Source organism: Leptonotus elevatus, chromosome 8 (genome assembly GCF_054856555.1).
Source record: "Leptonotus elevatus isolate MCC_2025b chromosome 8, RoL_Lele_1.0, whole genome shotgun sequence".
Lineage (NCBI taxonomy): Eukaryota > Metazoa > Chordata > Actinopteri > Syngnathiformes > Syngnathidae > Leptonotus > Leptonotus elevatus.
In genome coordinates this window covers 8,342,231-8,364,548 of record NC_141246.1, presented here as the reverse complement: position 1 = coordinate 8,364,548, position 22,318 = coordinate 8,342,231, and the positions used below count along the sequence as shown (strand labels likewise).

The 22,318-nt window shown below is 43.2% G+C and overlaps 3 protein-coding genes across 14 annotated transcripts in view; all 3 read right to left on the bottom strand.

The window, feature by feature from the left end:
• Positions 1-794: 794 nt before the first annotated feature.
• On the bottom strand, positions 795-2,970 carry gpank1 (G patch domain and ankyrin repeats 1). Its single transcript, XM_086082912.1, has 4 exons — positions 2,064-2,970; positions 1,672-1,813; positions 1,526-1,595; positions 795-1,333 (listed from the first exon to the last, which is right to left on the bottom strand). Exons 1-4 carry the CDS (start codon positions 2,490-2,492, stop codon positions 892-894), a joined length of 1,083 nt encoding a protein of 360 aa, XP_085939038.1. The 5' UTR covers positions 2,493-2,970; the 3' UTR covers positions 795-891.
• Positions 2,971-3,279: 309 nt separating this feature from the next.
• LOC147169590 (uncharacterized) lies at positions 3,280-10,726 on the bottom strand. 10 transcript variants are annotated; one of them, XM_086083952.1, is made up of 5 exons: positions 10,584-10,726; positions 10,368-10,449; positions 9,052-9,180; positions 7,308-8,038; positions 3,280-7,244 (listed from the first exon to the last, which is right to left on the bottom strand). In XM_086083952.1, the coding sequence occupies exons 4-5, from the start codon at positions 7,960-7,962 to the stop codon at positions 4,120-4,122; spliced, it is 3,780 nt and encodes a 1,259-aa protein (XP_085940078.1). In that variant the 5' UTR covers positions 7,963-8,038; positions 9,052-9,180; positions 10,368-10,449; positions 10,584-10,726; the 3' UTR covers positions 3,280-4,119. The 10 variants fall into 10 exon arrangements, with proteins under 10 accessions (XP_085940078.1, XP_085940074.1, XP_085940075.1 ...); XM_086083948.1 differs by having other exon boundaries at positions 3,280-8,038; positions 10,555-10,726; XM_086083949.1 differs by having other exon boundaries at positions 3,280-8,038; positions 9,052-9,475; positions 10,393-10,449; positions 10,555-10,726.
• Positions 10,727-11,590: 864 nt separating this feature from the next.
• sdk1b (sidekick cell adhesion molecule 1b) overlaps positions 11,591-22,318 on the bottom strand; it is a 249,036-nt gene continuing 238,308 nt past the window's right edge. For all 3 annotated transcript variants that reach the window (XM_086082687.1, XM_086082685.1, XM_086082686.1), the window contains 9 exons: positions 18,820-19,006; positions 17,706-17,843; positions 17,468-17,629; positions 17,241-17,366; positions 16,720-16,884; positions 15,017-15,154; positions 13,927-14,050; positions 12,882-13,011; positions 11,591-12,814 (listed from right to left, as the gene is read on the bottom strand). In XM_086082687.1, the coding sequence (XP_085938813.1) occupies positions 12,497-12,814; positions 12,882-13,011; positions 13,927-14,050; positions 15,017-15,154; positions 16,720-16,884; positions 17,241-17,366; positions 17,468-17,629; positions 17,706-17,843; positions 18,820-19,006 (1,488 nt within the window). In that variant the 3' untranslated portion in view covers positions 11,591-12,496. The remainder of the gene's footprint in view (positions 12,815-12,881; positions 13,012-13,926; positions 14,051-15,016; positions 15,155-16,719; positions 16,885-17,240; positions 17,367-17,467; positions 17,630-17,705; positions 17,844-18,819; positions 19,007-22,318) is intronic.

Here is a 22,318-nt window from a genome sequence, read left to right as displayed (position 1 = left end):
CTGGCAAACAACTTTTGGCGCATTAGCGCTACCTTCTGAAATGGAGTGTTTTGTGTAACTCATTAAAGTAGCTGGTGTCTTACCTCACACGATTCTAATACATGTTCTGTATTTTCTCTCTAAAAACAAACAAACAAACAAACATGTTCTGTATTCTAAAAAACAATGTTCTATTTAAACTGGTGTGCCCAAATGTCATTCTAGATATATCTTCTTCTCCTGTGCATGCAACATTTGAATTGTATTTCTATTCTATTGTTTACCACACATTTTCAAATGATCACTTGAATATCATAATGCCCCAATAATGGTGAACTACTGTATTTTTGGAACAGGCTACTTAGTGACACCCTGCATTATGTTGTTAACCCCTATCGTAGATATTAAAGTGGATAAAGTATGGAATGAAATCATTTCAAAATAGCGTAAAAAAAAGTTTTCATGGCACTGTAAATGAAAGACTTAGGACTCAAATCAAGAGAGAATACGAGCGGCACTTGCCAACTATTGTATAAAAATAACACATTCAAATTACAGATGAGGACAAAAGGGCCCAAGGTCATCTGCCATTTGGCCCTTAAATCCACAGCCATCTAAGATGTATATTGACAGTAGAACGAGTCGTGGTTGTGGTAACGTGTCATTCATCTTTGGCCTTGATATGCAAATGTTATTTCTGTCGAATGATTATAGCGTTACTGGTAAAACAATAGTAAAAGTATACATATGATCAAACATTTAGGTATTGCTTTGCAACCCTGTTACTGTAATTAGAGTCATGTTAAAAAAATGTATATGCATTAAATTATTTTATTTTCTAACACACACAAATGTTCATTTTCATTTCTTGTACGGTATTACGAGTATGAACTACCGCAATCATTTTAGGCATCACATATAAAAAGAGGTACGGAAATCCCTTTCCCAGTCCTTATCTTGTTGTTCTTTCCTCCGACTTTCCTCTTTTGTCTTTCCTTTCCGTTGCAGCCCGCCTTTCGCTGCGCGCGCTGTCTTCACCGCGTCCCGATCGCCCGCTTTGAAGTGAGTCACTCTGGCTCTTGCCATCGCCCCGTACCCGAGGCCTTTCTGGTCCCTCTTCAGGACTGTGGCCACGGGCCGCTTGGGCCCCCGCCCCTCCGGACCCAGACCCCCTCCGGGGTGCCAGCCGCAGCTGAGCATCATCTTGTAACTGTTGGCGGAGGACGGGAGACAGTAGTAGGGGGCTGGCGGGGGCCGTTTCATATTGAACTGATGCAGCGTGGAGGACAGGTGTGTTGACAGGCCGCTCGCGGACTCCACGCCGCACACTTCGCACCACTGAGGCTGGGCCGGGCTGAGGGAAACACAAAAGACAAGATTAAAATGAGAGGTGGGCATTCCGTCAATAGTGACGATGGCGGAAGCGTGTCCCAACTGTTGTTTGAATTGAACTACTGTCATCCATTCAATTGTTCACTATATTCACATTTATTAAGATGACACTGTTAAATATCTCCGGTGCTTCTCGCAAATCACGTTAGCTAACCTGCTATTCGTTGGTCTTGGTGGACTCCTCCCGTAGCTCTCCAGCTCCTCCAACACGCTGCTGTGACCCGCTGATGGAACAAGGTGATAGATCATGTGACTAGTACATACAGTCATATAATCAATACAAGGTGGATGTTTATATACCCTCTGAGGCGAGATCTTTGGCATCCCGACCCTGAGTGTCGACAACGCCCACCCAGGCAGCACCTTGCTCCAGCAGCAGTTTCACGGCAGCTCTTTGTCCCGACCAGCTTGCGCACATCACGCCTGTCCAGAAAAAAGTATCCTGGAAGACAAATGACATAAACGTGTAAAGATGCTTCAGTTCAAAATTCCTTTTAGTTGTTGCTGTTCAGATTCTTATAATTTCTTACGTCAAAGTTCATGGGGTTACTATTGTCAAACCTTTTAATTGTATTCAAAATAAAACATTACAATCATCAAAGCGTGCAAGTTTGTGTGTTATTTCGCCAATAATAATATTGCTAAATGTTGACATCATTTCACTGCCAGTCACAAATGAGACTGTGACCTACCTGGAAGTTGATGTCCACCCCCCTCGAAAGCCAATCTTTCAGCCCAGCGAGGTCTCCATCTTGGGCACAGCGCAGCAACTTGAGACCCTGGAGCTCCGAGGACATTTCAGAGTTGGCGTGTCCGCCTGTCGTCTCTCTTGTTCGGTTGCCTTCCCCTCCTCTTGCCGCTCTTCTTTCCACCACCACCGCAGCACCCGTTTCAGTCCTCCTCCTCCTGTCTTTTTTTCCGGAACCCCTGCTCGTCTCCTTGTTTCGACGATGTTGTCCACGTTGTTTTTTGAAAGTCACTTTATCATCTTTTAGGAGGTTTTCGTAGAACTGTCTGGCCTCTTGTCCGCCGGACGTACAGCTCGTTTGTGGAGATTGATCAAGAGCATCTATGCTGAAAATGTCCTGTTTTCTTGCACGGGTAAAACCTAACACCGCCATTGTGAATGAATCATACCACAAGTTATTGTATACCGTGACAATATATTGTGATACATACAACAATGGGACTAAAGCTACGTCTGACAACAAGCTAACATAGCACTAGCTAATACTTTTTGCGAGAAGTGGATCATTTTCTTTTAGCTAGCGTCGTTGCAACACGGCAATAACACGGCAAATCATTTGCTATAGTATACTCTTAAAATAGCTTTTGTTCAAAGGAAGGGACAAAGCGTCGCTACAATAAACGATGTTACTGAGCTAACACGCTCAGGACGGCTCCAACCTCATTGTTTTTTTTTTTTTAAGTCCCAGGCTTCACAGAATGTATACATTGCGACTTTTAGACTTAAGACACGTCACCGTCATTCTAAACGCTGTTTCAACGACATCTTGGTCTGAAAAACAGCTGAACTGGGGAAAGCACAAACACGGAAATGTTTCATAAGCATTAGCCGTTTTTTCTTCGTTGGTTAAAATAGAACGGTATTACACCGCTCAAGATTGAGTGCTGCCCCCTAACGATTGTTTATATTCACGAGCTCCAGGTGTGTTGTGTTTTTTTACCTTAACTTTTAAGACAGTTTGTTTTCACAGAGTGCACATTATATATATATATATATATATATATATATATATACATATATATATATTACATTTCAGACTGTGCACTTAAGTTTGAGTACTTGCCAACCATATAACACGTAATCCAATTATGTCTTGCAACTGTGATATATATATTTTTAATTTTCTTTTAATCAAATATTGTTTAAAAAAACACTTCTCTTGAATATAGCACAGATTTTATTCAAATATATCACTATTTGCAGTAACAACAAGCCATTTCAGCTATGGGGCACTATGTAAAAGGAGTACACAGAGGGACACAAATAAGAATGTAGAGTCCGGTGTGTGTATAAAAGAAACTAAAGAAAGTAAAAAAGAAATACAAGCCAGTTTCTTGAGATTTTCACATTATAAAATAAAAATGACGCGACAACTGTTGTCATACTTTGTTACGTACTTACGTACGTACCTACATACGCCACACAGTATCTCTCTAACACTGGAGTTTGCAGGACGGCAGCCGTAGGAGTCGTACATCCATTTTGCAAAACATCATTTGCAGTTGCTCAACACAGTTATCATCCATTTCCTTAAAATATCTCCGTACAGCTGATATCGTCCCAACTGGGACGGTACTGTACATACCAGTCTGGTGAAACGGTATCAATGATAGTACTGGAACATTTTCACAAGAACGAGTACATATGTACAGTATTGGCTGCAGAGGCGGTATATTTAAAGAAAGGCCTGGTTGGCGTGTCGATGAAATGAGACCACAAAATTAAAGCTAAGAATATATCAACAAAGTTTTGAGAACCAAGTGACCTTTGGTGCAAATCAAATGAACATTTGTGGCTTCTTTTTTTAAAATTTGCAATCAACTGTCACGTTCTTTTATTTCCACCAAGCGGTACATTTCAGTACGTTAAATTACACTTCCACGGTTTTTCTGAACCCGAGAGTAGCGTACCGTTCGGCAGAAACACGTCTTTGTTGATTGGGCGTTACACGAGCATCGCTGCTTCACGATTGACGCCATTTGCCGAAGACGACACAGCGCTCACCAATCTGTAGTAGAAACCAGTTCAGAGTCTTTCGGGTGGAACTTATTGATGTGTCTGTTTCGGTCTCCCGTCTGCCTGAAAGTCTGCATGCAGTGGGGGCACGAGTACGGCCTCTCGCCGGTGTGTATGCGAGCGTGCACCATCAGCTTGTGCTTGCTGATGAACGTTTTATTGCAGCTGACGCACGTGTACGGCCGGTCCCCCGTGTGGTAGCGCTGGTGCATCCTCAGCTCGGTCATGCGGCCGTAAGTCCTGCCGCAGTCGGCGCACTCGAAGCTGGGCGGCGCGTCCATGTGCCGCCTGCCGTGCAGCCGCAGCCCGCTGGCCGAGCGGAAGGTCTTGCTGCACTCGGAGCAGGCGAAGGGCTTCTCGCCCGTGTGCGAGTAGATGTGCTGCTTGAGGTTGGCGGCCGTGACGAAGCCGTTGCCGCAGTGCGGGCACAGGTGCGGCCGCACGCCCGTGTGGATGCTCTGGTGCTTCTCCAGCTTGCTGGCGTTGAGGAAGGTGCGGCCGCAGATATCGCAGCTGAGCGGCGCTTCGCCCCTGTGGCCCTCCATGTGCGCCGTCAGCTCGGCCAGCGCGGCGAAGGCGGCCTCGCAGCGCGTGCATTTGTACGGCCGCTCCTTGCGAAACTTGCGGTGCTTGAGGCGGTGGCGCTGCAGGTCCTCGTTGCGCACGAAGGTGTCCATGCAGTAGGTGCACTGGTAGGGCCTCTCCTTGGTGTGCGTCTGGAGGTGATACTTGAAGGTGCTGCGCTTGAGGAAGACGCCGTCGCAGTGCGGACATTTGCTCTCGCGCCGGTCGTGCATCTCCACGTGGCGCTTGTACTGCGCCGGCTCGCCGAAGTGCCTGCTGCACACGGCGCAGTGGTAGTGCTCGCCTTTGTGCTTCTCCTCGTGCTTCCTCAGCACAGCCTCCACCTTGAACCTCCTGCCGCAGACGCTGCACAGGTAGGCGGCGGCGTGCGCCTCCAGGTGCGCCTTCAGCTCCTCGCGGCTGCCGAAGCTGCGGTCGCACCGCGCGCACGTTCCGCTCTTCTCCTTGGCATGATTGAGCAGGTGCTTCTTCAGGTTCTCGGCCTCCGGGAAGTTCTTGTGGCACTCGGCGCAGGTGTAGCACTCGTTCTTGGCCACCCGGTAATGCATCATGATGTGCCTCTTCAGGTGGTACCGCCGTCGGAACACTTTGCCGCACTCTTCGCAGATGAGCGAGTGAGGGCTGTGCGGGATCGAGTTATGCGACTTGAGGTGGAGCTCCAAGTGGGCTTTCTCCTTGAAGCTCCTCTTGCAGGCGGGACACGTCAGCTCTTTTCCCGAGTGCATCTTGCGGTGCTCCTTCAGCTGCACCCAGCTGGCGAAGGCCTTGCCGCACCTGTGGCAGCCGTACTGCCGCACGCCGTGCTGCTGCCTCATGTGGCGGTTGCGGTGGTACGACTGGCTGAACGTGATCGAGCACACGGTGCAGCGGAAGGGCTTCTCTTTGGTGTGCGAGCGCATGTGTCGGCCGAGCCTGGTGGCGTAGGTAAAGGTCACGTTGCACACGGGACACACGTGGTTCTTCTTGCACGGGACGCTCGCGCCGCTTATACCTTCGTGAAAAGTTTCCGTCTCAACGCGGGAATCGGATTCTTGAGTTTCGTTTTGGCCGCCATCAGCAACACTTCCAAAGTTGTCCGTCAATGACTCCACCATGTTGGTCTGGATTTGCTCCTTATTGCCGATGGCGTCCTGGCCTTGTACCACCGCAGCTCCTCCCCGTTGGTGCTCCTGGTGACACGCGAGGTGCCGCAAAAACGCGTCGTCGTCGGGCGACCTCTCGGGACAGTACGGACACAGCCGGAAATGCGCCGCGTGTGTCTTCTTGTGGCTCTTGAGCTCGGCGAGGCTCTTGAAGCTTTCGCAGCACGCGGGGCACACGTACCTGCCGCCGTGGTGCTGCACTCGCATGTGCCGCGTCAGGTGGTACGACTCGCTGAAAACGGTGGGGCAGTTGGGACAGCGGAAGGGCTTCTCCTGGGTGTGCGTCCGCATGTGCCGGGCCAGCTTGTGCGCGCCGGTGAAGTGTTTGTCTGCGCAGATGTTGCAAGTGAAAGTTTTACGGGTCATTATGTTGCCGTCCACAGTTGGCTCGCCCAATAATTCCTCCAATTTCCAGCTCTCATCGTTTTTGTCATCGGAATCCTCGTCGCCATCCTCGTCCACCTCACAATCCTTTTGCTGGTTTTCATTACGACGACAGTTGATTTGGCGTTGGGGTCTTTGGGTTTCAATCGCAACTTTATCTGCGCGCCGAGGCCTTCCTCGTTTACGTCGCTGCACAAGAGGCTTGACGTCTCGCTCGCTGACGACTCCAGACTCCGCCTCTTTGGCGGCACTCAAGGCGGTGGCGAGCGTTTGCCTCCATTTGGTTTTCTCCATCGGTTGATTGAGAATCAGTTCATCGCCTGCGCAAGAAGCCGTCGTCTCCGTCTTGACACGGAAGTCTGATTCCTTAGTTTCAGGTGATCCGCCATCGGTAACACTTCCAACGTTGTCCGTAAATAACTCCAGCACGTTGGTTTGGATTTCCTCCATGCCGGTTATGACGTCCTGCCCTTGTGTCGCCTCGGCGCCTCCCCGTTCGCAGTCTTCGTGATACGCGAGGTGCCGTAAAACCTCGTCGTCGTGGTCGGGCGACCTTTCGGGACCCTGCGCCGCGTGCGTCCTCTTGTGGCTCTTGAGGTCGGCGACGCTCCTGAAGCTGTCGCAGCACATGGGGCACACGTAGCGGGCGGCGTTGTGCTGCTCTCGCATGTGCCGCGTCAGGTGGTACGACTGGCTGAAGACGGTGCGGCAGACGGGACAGTGGAAGGGCTTCTCCTGGGTGTGCGTCCTCATGTGACGGGCCAGTTTGTTTGCACCGGTGAAGTGTCTGTCCATGCAGATGACACAAGTGAAAGTTTTACAGGTCTTTGTGTTGCCATCCACAGTTGGCTCGCCCAAGAATTTCTCCGATTTCCAGGGCGGCGACCAGGAGCTGTCGCTGTTTTTATCATCGGAACCCTCGTCGTTATTCTCACCGTTGTCATCCGTATCGTCCTTGTGCTTGTTTTCATCGCAACTGAATTTGATTTGGCGTTGAGGTCTTTGGGTTTCAATCGCAACTTTCTCTGCGTCATTATGACAACAGTTGATTCGGCGTTGAGGTCTTTGGGTTTCTATCGCAACTTTGTCTGCGCGCCGAGGCCTTCCTCGTTTACGTCGCTGCACAAGAGGCTTGACGTCAGGCCCGTTGACGACGGCAGACTCCACCTCTTCGGCGATGTTCAGGGCAGTGGCGAGTGTGAGCGTTTGCCTTTGCGAGCGCAGCCGCTCTTTCAGCTGCGGCCATTTGGTTTTCTCGATCAGTTGATTGAGAACCAGTTCATCTGGGCCATCACCGGGCGCCATCAGCGCTCTCAACGCCGCCACATACTCGTCCGTGCTCTCGCCGGCAAGCTGAGCCCGCTGGTGGAATCGCAGCAGACGTGTCCGAGTAGTGCGGCCGGCGGTGAAGTAAGCGGTCAGCGTGGAGACGGCCGCCGCATACGGCTGTTCCGGCGGGACGAGCGCCGTGAAAACGCGCTGGCCTTCTTGGCCCAGGCAGTTATGCAGAAGCATACATTTACTGGCGTCGGTCAGATCGTTGTCGTCGAGTGCGTCCAGGTAGCGTTCGAACGAATTGAGCCACTTGGGCCACACGATGTCCGGTTCATCGGGCGTGGGCAGGAAAGGGGGCGGAAGGGCCAAAATGATCAGTTGTGGCTCTGGAAGTAAGACTTTTCTCACCAACTCATCCACAACGAGAGTCACTTCACCCATCTTTGTTATTGTTCAATGGGTACAACTTCCACTCGGGTTCGCTGATGACTCCTCGCAGTCTGCGTGATGCGGGGCACTAAAACACACAAAGTTGATTCATATTAATATTATGAAGTACTATTTTTTGTATTAAATACACATTACAATTTTTGCAGTTTTTTGGAGGAAGGCCGGAACGAATTAATGGCATTTCCATTCATTTCAATTGGAAAAGATGATTTGCAATACAAATGTTTTGAGTTACAAGCATAGTCACAAAACTAATTAAACTAGAGTATACCATCTCTTTAACAATTAGTTATCAGGTGTTTCATGAATTATTATTATTTTTTTTCCAATTTAAAAAAAAAAACTCCCTCAAATTGTCAATTTGATATAATTTGACATATAAAGTAGCCTATTTATGTATATATTTTTTCCCAATCTCCACCAAACCTTATGATTAACAGAATTGTTATATATATATATATATATATATATATATATATATATATATATATATAGTTATATTCCTGTACATTCCCACCAAACAGACACAGCAGCAAATGTTGCTCTGTGTCTAACAATGTTGTTTTTGGCAGCCATTTTTTGATTTAGTCTTATGGACAAAAATAGTTATTAGTCTTAGCCACATTTTAGCCAGCTTTACAGATAGAGTTAAATGATTACAAGGGAACACATTTAATTCCATGCCAGGCTCCGTGTGATAGTCCCAATTTATAGTGTTTTAATGGTATAGGGTAGGGATGCACGATAATATCTGTGGCCGATAATTATCGGCAATTACCGACCAATTTGATGTCATACAGATAAACCAAATAATAAAGAAATCCGCTAATAAAGAAATCTGCCGCTAATAATAGACATGCCACGTTGGTCCATCTGTTGTGGTTGTAGCTCAAGTTGCGCCGAAGACGGTAATTTTTGTGGTATGGACCGATTTGGGTCGGTACTTCCATGCTCCGATTCACGTAAAATCAAACGGTGCCATGTTTCGGTTCTGAAGCACATCGTTTTAAGTTGTGACTGTGAGGGAGTATACGAGTTGACAATTTTCCATGCCGCACCTCAATGCAACATTATACGTACCTGGCCGCGGTTGGGGCTGGCGGGAGCCCGGGCGGTCCGGAAACACGGGGGCTGGAATTGTCCCTGGTTCCCCGGAATCAGCGCACGGCTGAGAGGGAGGTGACTGCCACCCCACCGAGTCGAATCATGCTGGAAGGTACATGGCTTCACAATCGTTACGGTATATAGACATTGTAATTTGAATGTACTACTCTTGACCATATTTAAAATAGCGAAAGCTTGTGGCCAAAATGTAGCAAGCATTACAGATAATTAAAAAAATAATAATAATTAAAAAAATAATTAATTTGAACCCAATTATTCTCTTTGTTCATGTCATGGCCTCTTCCAACTGTCATTTTTTGTTGTTGCCATATTTGAGTCCAATGTGGGTTGGAACTTCAAACTCGTGGCGTGTGGCAGGCATTATGTTCTGGAAAAACAACTGCACAAGAAACGAAGATTACATCAATGATTAATTTATATATTTAATGTCCTCGTGTTGTTGAACTTTGCTTCACACTTTGTTTTTTGTTTTATTAAGTTATGTGTATTAGTTATACTTCAGTAATTGTAAAATGTTAAACCTTTTTTTTTTTTTTTTTTTACTATTACCTCTCTGGCTCATTTGTTTTAAATTTTACTTTTGTGCTATTTGTCAAGCTTTATATATTGAAAATTTGCATTTTTTAAAATAAACTGTTTTGTTTTAGCAAACTCAAAATGAGTTAATGGTTGTCTGAAGCAGAGATAACAATAACATTCAGCTTCGTGGGTGATTTACACAATGTTTCAATGTACTTGTGCATGTTAGACTTATAGTAGGACGAGAAAAGTATATTTGCATTCAAGTTAATGTTGCAAACAATTATCGGCTTATTGGTTGTCGACATCGGCACTTTCTAAATTATTACTTTATCCGTGTCGGTTGAAAAGAGCATTATCATGCATCCCTAGTATAGGGTGTTGACCCCCCCCCCACCCCCCAGAAGTTTCAAATATGTATCTGTCTTGGGAAAAATGTTTTTCTTAACATTTTCTTTTTCAATTTATCGCTTTCAATTGACCACTTCTAAATCACAACTGCTACAGTCGATTCCGGCCAGGCCGGAATTGTAAAATGCATTTTCTTGGGGCAACATATATTATACAGTAGACAATTTAAGTCAATATTGCCAGTTTCTTAGTACAGGCCTGCCCATATGTTTTCACATCCCTTATTTATTTGTTATTTACCTGTGCACAAGGCGGTGATTATCTGAGCATATGTTGTTTATCAGTAGCATAAGTTAATGTAACAACACAATGACGTGCATTTAATTATTGAGAATGGCTACCTTCGTTGACGAAAGTGCCCCTCACCTGGCCAGTTGCTCCATCGCCTCTGCGTATTCCCGCACACGCACATAAAGCAGACTCCTAAAAACAATATACCACAGTAGGTGAGTAAATAAATAATTATTTAGTCCAAACTAGGATGTGAAAGAGTACGAGATGCTTAGGTAAATAAGATAAAATTCATACAATAAGGAGCGAGACGAAGCATAACCCACCACGCCGAATTGGACAGCGGAGTCAGCGGCTTGGCAAAACCGTCACTATGCCGAAATGCTGTATTTTTTCAAAGCTACATTCACGAATTTTTAAGTCATTTGAAAATAAAGACGCTGACGGCGTTCGTAGAACATCCACCATGTCGACGTTTTTAACTTCCGGTTATTTCAAGGACGTGGAGCGAACCACAGCGTCACCGTGTGGCCAGGCGACTTTCTGCCATCTACGCTTCAGTACGGACATCTTTCTTGCTTGCTTGCTTTCCTGACTTTCTTTTTTTCTTTTTGTTTATCTGTTCTTACTGTGGCTAATTTATCTCCCTTTTAAATAATTAGAAATAATTATTTTAAACAAGTTTAGATAACTCTTAAATAGAGATTTATGTCCTCGTTGGTGTCAAGTAAACACAAATATTCTCAATTCTAATTTGATTTAAAAACAAAATTGAAAAATAATAAAATATCAAAGGGAAAACAAAAAACATTTAATGATAATTAAATAATAATATATGTGCTGTTTTGAGTGAGCGTGCAACTATAATGTATTTATTAATTAAATAATTCAAAAATATTTACATACATCCGTTTTAAGTCAAGTAAGTTACTAGAATGCATGATTTTTTTTGTCGTAATACAAACAAGGATTATAATAAATTCACATTTTGACAAATAATTCAGTAGCCTAACACAAAAATAAAAATAGATTAAGAGTGTCCTTTAAAAAAACAACAACTTAACTTTGTGATTACAAAGCATAATTTTGTGGTGGAAAAAAATGACATTAACAGATTGTAAGGTTTGTTTTGTTATTTGATACAAACAAAAATACAAATATATTTGATTCCTATTACTAAAGACCAGATAATAAACATGATAACATTTAATATACCAGGTACTAAATTATACATACCAGTTCATGTGCAAAAATGAGCTGGTCTTAACAATAATGATTTAAAAAAAAAATCTGCACTGGTTAGACAAAACAAAACAAAACAGAGCCATAGACACACAGTTTAACAATGACCATTTATTCACACACCATATTGGCGTTAAAACGTGTGACAGAGTGCTGGAGGCTGCTGGCTGGCTGGCTGGAAACTTTAAATAATACATGAGGAGTACAAAGTGTGTGTGTGCGTGTCATCCTGGTCTGTAGGGGTCAAAGCTCGGCCACTTTGAGTTTGTATTACATGTACAAAATTCATTTTTAAAAATATAAACACACAATGGCGCTTGATGCAAATATGCTTTCTGCGCATGCGTCGATTACACACACACACACTCACACTCAAACTTGCCAAAACAAAAGAAAACCAAACATAAAAGAGAACTTCTTCGGCTTGGGACAAGCGTCACATGTTGGGAGAATAAAATCAAATTGGGAAAAATACAGTTTTCATATAGTCGGAAAGCGCAATCGCACTCAATTTGTAGCGCCGAGGGAGAGTCCGCGCACGCACACACATCCTGCAACAGTGATGATCGCTTTCTTTTCTCCCCGTAGATGTGTTTTAAAGCTGTCATCTTCGCATTTGTGCACAGGAAGTCCACTCTTCAGATGGTGCACGTGTGGATTTTTGGAGTGCGCGTGTGTATGTAAAGACAGACGACAAGAAGCTTCTTTTTTCATTTTTTTTTTGTGCTGATTTTTTCCACGTTCCGTCGGCTCAGTTCTCTTCTCCGAGAGTCTCTGCAGGGTCCGAGTGGAAGTGGGAATGTGTGTGGGGAAGCTGACAGTGCGTGTGTTGTGGGAGCACAGTGACACTCAAGCATGAAAGAGCTGGAGAGCTTTGCCGACAGGGAGAAGGGCGCCGCGTCCGTGTTTTTTTCTTTCAAGGGGGCACTAAATTCAAGTCTCCCTTTTCCCTCAAGCCGTCCGCTCTTCAAAGTGAGTTAGGGAGCGTCACGCCGGCTCACACAAACGATGAGAATCCCGTCACGGGCGTGCGCGAGCCGGGCGGGTTGGTGCTGGGGTTGGCGTGGGCCAGCGCCGGCTGCCCCGTGGGCGTGTAGACGCCGCCCGCGCTGTGCTGGGTGACCACGGTCTGGTAGTACGGCTCAGAGTCGACGACGGCGGCGGCGGCGGCGCACTCCTCGTAGCTGAACGGCGAGCCGAGCGGCTTGAGGCCTTTGGGCTGCCGCTTCCACGAGTTGTAGTAGGTGGGGTCGCTCATGTAGTGGTTGACGAAGGAGTGCTTGGGCTGCTCGTCCTCGTAGTCGCTGTCCGTCAGCTGGCGGGGAAGACGGATGGTGAGGGGAGGTCGGGCTCACGGTTCGAGACGGTGGCTGTGAGCTTACCTCGGACTCGGAGACTTCGGTGGGTTTCTCGGTGAGCGTGGTGCTCTCCGTCAGGACTGCTCCGTTGTAGTTGTTGCAGATGTCCTCGTCCGAGTAGTGAAGACCGCCTGGGCTTGGTCTGGGAGGTGACCTCGAACCAGATCACACCAAAGAGAGGAGGTTAGCGCTGCACAGTGAATTCTGTGGAGTTCATCTGACTGTAAACTCTAAACATCTGATTGGTTGCTAGTGCAGTGCTAACTAATAACCAATAAGCAGCAATTAGCGGCCATTAGCGCAGGCTAACCTAATAGCCATTTTTTAGCGGCTATTTGGGAGTTATCCCGGGGTTAGCGTGCGGGTGTATGGTTAGCCCGCGAGCTCACTGTTAGATCGCGAATTAGCAGCTATTAGCCCGCGAGCTCACAGGCTAGCTCGCAAATTAACGGCTATTAGGTTAGCTTGCGGGCTAACCTAATAGCTGTTTTTTAGCGGCTATCTGGGAGTTATCCCGCGGTTAGCGTGTGGGTGAATGGTTAGCCCGCGAGCTAACAGTTAGCCCGCAAATTAGCGGCTATTTGGGAGTTAGTGTGCGGAAGCCACATTATAGTTGGTGCAAAGGCTGATAGCAAACAAAAAACCTTTAACATGTTGCAAATCACAAAAGCTTGAAGGCATTTAAGCAGTCAAGTGCTGGAGTTTTTATTAAAAATGTTGACACCAACTTTTTTTTCTTCCTGAAAATGTATATCGGCTTCAAATATCTGACTACCGATAATCAGTATCGACCCTGACAAAAAGCATATCGGTCTATCTTTACTATTTGATCACACTCTAAATAGATTTTAATTTACACTTGGAAGAGATTAAAATAAAAACGATGTTTTTGGTCTCCTCTTGGATATAAGCAAACAGTCGCAGTGGCATAGCTTCCAAGCTGAAGGTCGTGAGTTCGTTCCTCAACCCTTGAGTGACTTGTTTTCATTTAATTTTTAATTTTACTCTCTTCCAAGTGTAAATTTTACTGTTGCCAAGTGTGTGCGTGTGATTGAGTTCGACTTGACACCTGGTCCCGTTCTTTTTCAGGAAGGTGTTCTTGGTGTTGGTGAGCGCTCTGCTGTTGAGCTCCAGCGTGGTGAAACCGCCGTTGTCCAGGGTGACCGACTCCTCCACTGAAGACATGTGTTTGCCTGAAGAGACCACAAGAGGGAGGCAGACGGAAGACGTTGAAGTCCAGCAACACTGAGCTCACCATTTGTGTCTTATTCATGGGGTTAAAAAAAAATAAAAGAAGGTCAAGTGTTAGAACAGCACATTAGAATCTGAAATGAGAGTTGACTAAAATATAAGCATCTCCATATGTCAAATGGGATTCTTCATGGTATGTTTGCATTCCCGTCAAGTGCATAATTTGGATCTCAATCTGGATCTCGATCAAAATTGGTTGGACACACAAAATGGCACATTCTGTTGAAATTTAATGATAAATATTTTACCTTTGTTGTTCTAGTACTTTGACTTCATGCTAATATTGAAATGTTCCCCTCATAATAATATAACTTTATTCTGCCGTTTAATTTGATTATTGCAATGCATGTTGTTTATCACATTTCATGAAGAACATTTTAATACTATTAGTAGTAATATTTTTTTTAAATTCTATTTATAAAAATATATTCCCAGTATTTGCCTACATTCTCATTCAGAATAGCTCACAAAGGATATATCTGTGTATATATATAATATATATATTTTTTTTCCTGCTTTATTTAGTTTTACAACTGAGTTGCTTGAGGGGAGTGTTTGCCCTTGAAGCCTGCAGGAGGAGGAACAAAGATGACCTTGTTGTGCTCTCTGGTGCACGTCTCGGGCTGCTTCGGGCAATGTTACAATTTTTTTTTTTTTTTATTTATTTATTTATTTATTTATCTTTATTATGATTTTTTTGTATAAATTTTTTATTCGTCTTAAATGGAAGCAAACTTATTATTTATAACTGACAGTAAAAAAAATCATTCATTTAAACTTTGGCACTGAGGTACATTTTAGTCTGCACATTGTCGCAGAAGTACAGGAAGTGAATCAGTCCTTCTACTTTTACCCGAGTATCTGTATTTCTACTCGAGTACGTCTGCCACATATGTTTTAAACGTTACCTGTGCCACAGGCCTTGTACTTGCCGCTGTGTCCGTGCAGCAGCAGGGTGAAGACCAGGATGAGAATGAGGATGAGGCCCACCAGCGCCATGACCAGCAGGAACCACCACTCCTCGTAGAACGGACGCTCGGACAAGGCTGCTCACACAAAAATGGAGACGGTTGGTTGCGGTTTCGCTTTACAACCGGATGATTGGCATTATTTATATGACAAAGCGAGAAGAGTGGTTTGACTGTTGTCGGTGTCGCCCATATGTGTCTACTCGGCACTTTTTAGTTTATTGGATAATTGAGAGGAAGATGGCACAAAAATGACCATAAAAGTGATTACTAGTAACATGATGAAATTATTATTATTATTTTTACATTTTAGATGGGAAAGTAGATTGCAGATATGTTGTATTTTAATTGTGATAGGCAGTACAGTACATAAAAATTAGTCAAGACCGATTACATTTTGGTGTGGATAATTTTTTCTTTTCTTTTTAAAAATGATCAGACAATAACACTAGAGATTTTTTTTTTTCAGGACCGATACTGATTGTTAGTAGCCAAGGAGGAACCGACATTCACTTTTACTAAAAGTGAAATACTGGAATTAAAATGTTAAAGTAAAAAAAAAAGAAGTATTTTTTATTTTTTTACATATTTTTTTATTTTTATTATATTTTAGTAATTTAATATAATAATAAAAATAATAAAATAATAAAACAAAGTTACATTTGTAACTTTGTTGAAATTGTCTTTTAACATATATTTATTGAATAATTATTCAAATTTGCAAAATGTTGATTTAAAAAAAATCTTAGGCAATAGACATCTTTGTTTTAAAATTCTAAGAAGTTTAGGGAGCTCTGAGGGTCATCAGCATGTCTTAAAAAGTTACAAGAAAACTATTATTTTTGTATCCATCCATCCATTTTCTGTACCGCTTGTCCTCACAAGGGTCGCGGGGGTTGCTGGAGCCTATCCCAGCTGGCTTCGGGCAGTAGGCGGGGTACACCCTGAACTGGTTGCCAACCCATCGCAGGGCACAATTATTTTTGTATAATAAATACATTTTTCAGAAATGTCAAAATATCTGAAATGTTAAATTTTCACTTCTCTCAGTTTTAATTTCAAACAACAACAAAAGGTGCAGAAAGTTCAAAGCAGCAGCTCTTATCAAATCAACTAAAAATGTAAACAAATAGTTCTCTGAAGTTGACAGTTTTAAATTATTTATTATCTGCCGATATTTGTCAAAATGCTGAATATCGGCGCTGATAATCAAGCCAGCCGATAATCTATCCCTATATAACACATTAACAAATTTGGCTTTACATGGTCAGATTGTATTAAACTAAACCTAGTATAGGTGCAAAATATATATTTTTAAAACTTATTTTTGCATAGTTTCCCCACTTTAATGTAAAAGATCATCCCCCAAAAAGTAAATATCAGACAAAGATAACCTCATTAAACATAAAATGCATTCATTAAAGGAAAAATAAATATTCAAAGCTACCTAGCCCTGTAGAGAAAGTAGAATTCTGGGAAAAATGGTAATTCTGAAAATGCGAAAAAAATAGCTCTCACAATGTCCTAAATGAACTGACATTTGGGTTGAGAATTTGAAAGCAGAGCGGATTCGTAGCTACTCGATTGCAGGAGACAAAAATGTGAAAAAACAATCAGCGACTGCATCCACTCCTCATGTTTACCGGCGAGCGCTGCCGAGGGCGTGCTGGGCTGTCCGAAGCCGAAGCGGTTGACGGCGATGACTCGGAACTCGTAGCTGATCCCGGGCCGCAGGCGTTCCAGCGGCACCGACACGGACCGGGTGCTGGGAGACAGCAGTCGGATGAACGAGTCCCACACGCCCTCGTCTGCGAGAACACAGACAAGGAGGAGGTCAGGTCATGAAGAAGTTCAGTCACGGAAATGATTGTGGATGTATTCTGCCATCTGCAGTCGATCGTTTCATGCACGTGTACAATTTCTACTTGATTGTCCTGCGCTCTTGTGAGCAGCGCTGGAGCTGTAAATGTAATAACGTTGATTCAGTTTACAATTCCAGTCGGGATCCCCGTAATAGTCCACAATTTACCACCGCCATTAAATCATTTGCCAGTGATGATCGCGCCTCTGATAGATCAGCTCATTACGAGCTCGCAGCGCAGCTGATTAGCGCGGCGGGTGTCAGCGGGCCCTGTTTAAAAGGCGAAAAGGTCCGAGCTTCAACCTGAGGGACGAGACTCGATCACGTAGCCGCTGACGGGCGCCGCGCCGCTGTCGCCCTCTGCCCAGTGGATGGTGAGGGCGGAGGATGCCTTGGTGATGGAGATCTCCGTGGGTGACCCGGGTGCGCCTGCGTGGCCAAATAGGGACACACACGTGCATTGGATTTCTTTGCTGGAAGCATGACCCAAATGTATCTTTCCGCGTATTGACACATTGATGTTATCGCACCTTGGACCGGCTCTGCAGTGAGGTTAGCACGGATCGGGGGTCCGTAGCTGACGGTGAGAGCTTGGACACTAAAAGTGTATGTGGCCCCTTTGACCAGATCTCGAACCTTCAGCCATCGTTGCCAGCTGCCCTTCACGTCCACCGTCACCACTTTACTGACGCCTACTCACACACGGGAGAATTACGTGTGTCACGTGTGTGTCGATTCAGCATTTATGTGTTTACAGCACGTACGTACCTTGCACCGGAGCGGTGGGCCGGTAGATGACCTGGTAGCCCTCCAGCAGGCCATTGGGAGTTAAAGGAGCCCCCCAGGAGACGTTGACGCTCCCTCCCGTCACCTCGGAGAACGAGAGGTAGCTGGGTTGGCTGGGGGCTGAAAGGTTACACAATCTTCTTTTGGAATGTCTTTCATTATGCGGCTGTGTGTGCATTTTTTTTTCCTGGTTCATGCTGTGCCCCCTAGAGGTTGAGCCTTGTTGCCCCCGCCCCTCCTCCTATTTTCTTGAAATATTTTGACGTCATTTTTGGAAATTATACTATTTTTTTTTTAATCACATTATTCTCGTAATTTGTTCTTGTAATATTTTGATTAATTTATATTCACTTATAATAATTACATTTGTAACTCTTGCAATATAACAACTTTATTTTGTTAATAATACAACTTTTTTTGTACATGTGACTAGAATTTCATACAAATATTATTTTTCGTTATATTTCAATTCGAATGCAATGTTCTTTTCTTTCTCATAAAATAACAGTTTTTTACAATGTTACAAAATTTGCCTCGTAATGTAACTTTAATCTTTATTTTCATTTTATTCTTATAATTCTCATATAATTTTTAAATCTAAAAACAATATATTCTGTCTGCTAAAATTACAACTTTAATCATGTAAAATTCTATTTTAATTCTAGCTTTTAACATTATGACTATATTGTCATAAAATTAATAATTAATAATTAAAATAATTTTCAATTATATTTTATTTCCATAATATGTGATTAATTTCATATGACTATTCTCGTAAAAAAATATTTGCATGATAATATACATATTCACATTCTGTCCTATCATTAAAGGCAAAAACAAAAAAAATTGAAATAAAAAATGTATTCTATAATTCACACTTGCAATATTAGGACTATATTAACCTAAAATTAAGACTTTTCCAATTTAAAAAAAATCCTAGTATAACTTCTTAATGTAATATGACTTTATTTTAGTAATATTTCAACTTTAATGTTGTAAATCTCAGATAAAAAAACAAAATTATCATAAAATTATGAATTTTTCTTGTGTTATTAGAATGAAACAAAAACTATTAAGACATATGAGCGGCCCCTACCCGACTGCAGCGTCTGCGCATCGCGAGGGTCGCTGGGCGGTCCGTCGCCGGCCTTGTTGAAGGCAGTGAGAGTGACCAGGTAAGGCGTGTAGCTGCTCAGGTTGCTCAGGTGCATGCGGGTGTCGGGGACAAAAACCACCTTCACCTTCTCCGTCTGGTTCTGTTTGTTCTTCTGCCAGTAGTGCACCTGCAACATGAGAGGAGCTGTAAACAACACGGCCCATTTGTTGTCTCTCTCCTCATCGCTGCCCCTCTTGACAACAGCGTCCACTGTTTACTTTCGCGTTATCTGCTCTGCGACGCCCCCTCGTTAATTCTGATCATGTAAAAGCGTGACAATTCTGCTTTAGAGAGGCGGATGGTGTTGCTGGCAGGACAAAACAGTGAAGTTCAGACTATAGTAAATATCCGTTATGGTGCGGTTCAGCGTGCGGGCCCGTGTTATAGTGCATCTTTGAAATGATTGCTTTTCATGTGTTTTTACAGCGCTGTATGCAAGCAAGTCCAAATTTAGAGTCGCTCGCTTTTAGTGTAGTTTTGTGCGGCAACATGCTGGGAAGAGAAGCAACATCATTTTGAGCAAACAGAAGAGGTAAAAAAAAAGGTAGCCCAAAAATGATCTAGCCCCCAACATTAGGCCTTGCCACAGACCAGAGAGACACACTACACACTCGCACCCGTCGACGGGAACGCGCAACCCGAGGGGCACAAAGAAGGAAGCGCAAGAACAGGGACGCGGCCCACACGTCGCAAACAGGAAACGGAAACAAAGCTGATGTGTGAAAACCAGGAAGTCGGAAGTCCCGCCTTCTCCGTGGCATGTACCCACTGATCTGAATATATGACTGGATAGCCGATAGCCCATACACGCCCGTGCAAGCCGTTGAAGTCACAGGGCGGCCATCTTGCTCCTCCCATCTCTCAAGCAGACTATTGTATAAACTAGACGGTATACGTATAGATTAGACATATACAGATCGTAGGCAGTTAGTATAGGTGGGGGAACGAGGGTTGTGGCAGGGTGGTCACTATTTTTTTACAAGTAAAAAAATAATAAAAATAAATAACAAGTGGACGGTACATGTGCTGCTTTGAAGACCCCCTTTTTCTTTTATCGCTCAGTACCTTAGACCACATTATTCGATTTTGCAGAGGCACCTTTAGTTGAATTACAGGTATCTTTAATAAAAACATACAAGTTTCCTCCTGTAAACATCATTAAGCATTAAATTTATACATTCATTTAAGTTTTAAAATGTCTGAAGTCCTCTTGTTTATGCTTAACAAAATTAAAACATCATAAATCAGGCTGTTCCTACTAAGTACTATTTCAATTGTTCTCCAATTTCAATACTGTAAATGTATGTATGATGAGAAATGTTTCTTGGGAGGAGCAATATGGCGGCCTCGTGGCTTCAAAAGTTTTGGCCTATCGGCTATCCAGTCATATATTCAGATCAGTGCATATACCCCTGTGAGTGTTGTACTCTATGGGCCCTGTTTTCACGCACACAGGCGTGCCTCATTACAAAAACAGAATCCTGTGCGTTAGTTGCTGCTTTGTCTGTTTTAAAGTAGAAGTTGCTTTTATGTTTATAATTACCATAACATTTATGCTCTTTTCATTCTTACTAATATAGTCATCGAATGGTGTTTCACACTATTATGCTAGCATTAAGCTAGCCCACGTAAGATAGACAGAATTACATGGCTTGATTGAACATTTTGCTGTTTAAATATACAATATCAATATTTATATTAATTTGTCTTCTGTTTTATGCTGTTTGTGTGTGTTGCTGTTATATATGTTAAAGCATTTGAAGGTTTATAATTACAGTATGCTAACTATGCTAACAACTGGACTGAGGCATTTAATTCACATTGTATGTTAGCATTAAATTGTCAAACTTCCATTAGATTAGATGAAATTATATAGCTTGTTTAAACATGTTGGTGTATTGTTTACTTACTTTCTTTTTTCCCCTTTTTTCTTCTTCTCTCGATGTATCAGCTTTTTTTTTGTGGTGAAAAACAACATTTTCAGGGGCTTAGCGGTGTGACAATTACTGACATTGTTTTGCTATTCTCGCCAGGGCTATAACTTGTCATAATTTTTTTAAATGTTTTTGTGGGCCCAGGCTGCGCATACAAAAATGTAAACTCCATACAGGAAGGCCAGCACCGAGATTCGCTCTCTAAACGTCATGGCTAACAAACAACAAATTCACCACGCTGCCAAACTCAATCAACTTTTGCCAGTAATGAAGACGCAAAGGCTATTTTAGGCTCAAATGAAGCAATCTCTCTCCTGATGGAAGCCCTTATGCTTATAGCCACGGTCAGGCATTGTTGTCAAAATGTAATTTATTTTTCCCAGACTAGAACAAATGCAAACCTAGCACCAGAAGTTTTGGAGGAATATTGCTTCTGTGGCCCTTATGGATCTCTAGACTGATGAAAGCATTACTCTTTGTTTCATAAGATCCATAGTGTAATGGCACCTTGACTTACGAGTTATGAGTGTCTCCAAATGACGAGGTTTTCAAGGCTGGAGCTTTGAGTTATGAGCCAAAACGAGATACGCGTGGGCTTCACATATGTAGCTGCTTGAATGGAGTCCAATAAAAGGATTTATTAGCCATTTATTGAACGGTGCAAACAAACGCGAAAACACAAAATGGCAACATGGCTACAATGATGTCACTCACTTGGCCATACCCCTTAAAGATGAAGTTTGCAATAATAATAATAATAAAAAATCTATTTTTGCCATATTTGTAAAAACTATCACTCACATGTAGTTAAAATGATCTGCAGTGATTCAAAGGCAAAACTTCCACTAAGCGGCCTTTGGAATGCATCTAATACATTCAAAGAGGCGCCATCTCACCCCGTGACACTACAAATGCAACTTCAAGCCCAACACACACTGATGGATCCCCGCCGCGTGTAAAGGAAATACATAAAGGTGCTAAGCGGCGGCAAATAAAGGCTCGACATGGAAAGTGCTTGGAAAGTCGTCATTCTTTCTGGTTCACACTAATTGCAACAACAGTGCTGGCTGAGACTCGTGCATTATAAATGAATTTAAAAGGAGGGGAAAAAAATTATCTTGTATTCACCAGAGCTTTTAGAGTGCGAGAACAGAGCCAAAGCAGATGTGACATTATATTTCACTTAGTTGCTTTATTTTTAGCTTTAGCTGTACTAATTTAAAAAGGGGGGGAAAAAAACAGTTATGATGCAATAGAGTGTTGAGCACATTAGGTCAACTCAATTTTTTCCATTGAAATGTTTTTAATGTTCATAAGCGAGAGGTTGTGTGACGTGACTTTTTATGTCTTTGTCATTAACGAACAGATTAAAAATGTTCAATGCGGCTTCCACTGTTTCCTTTAAAGCAGCAAAAAAAGAAAAGATTACTATTACTTGTTTGGAACAAAATGACTCAAGTATAAGTAATCCTTAAAAAAATTACTTGACTAAGAGTAAATAAGTA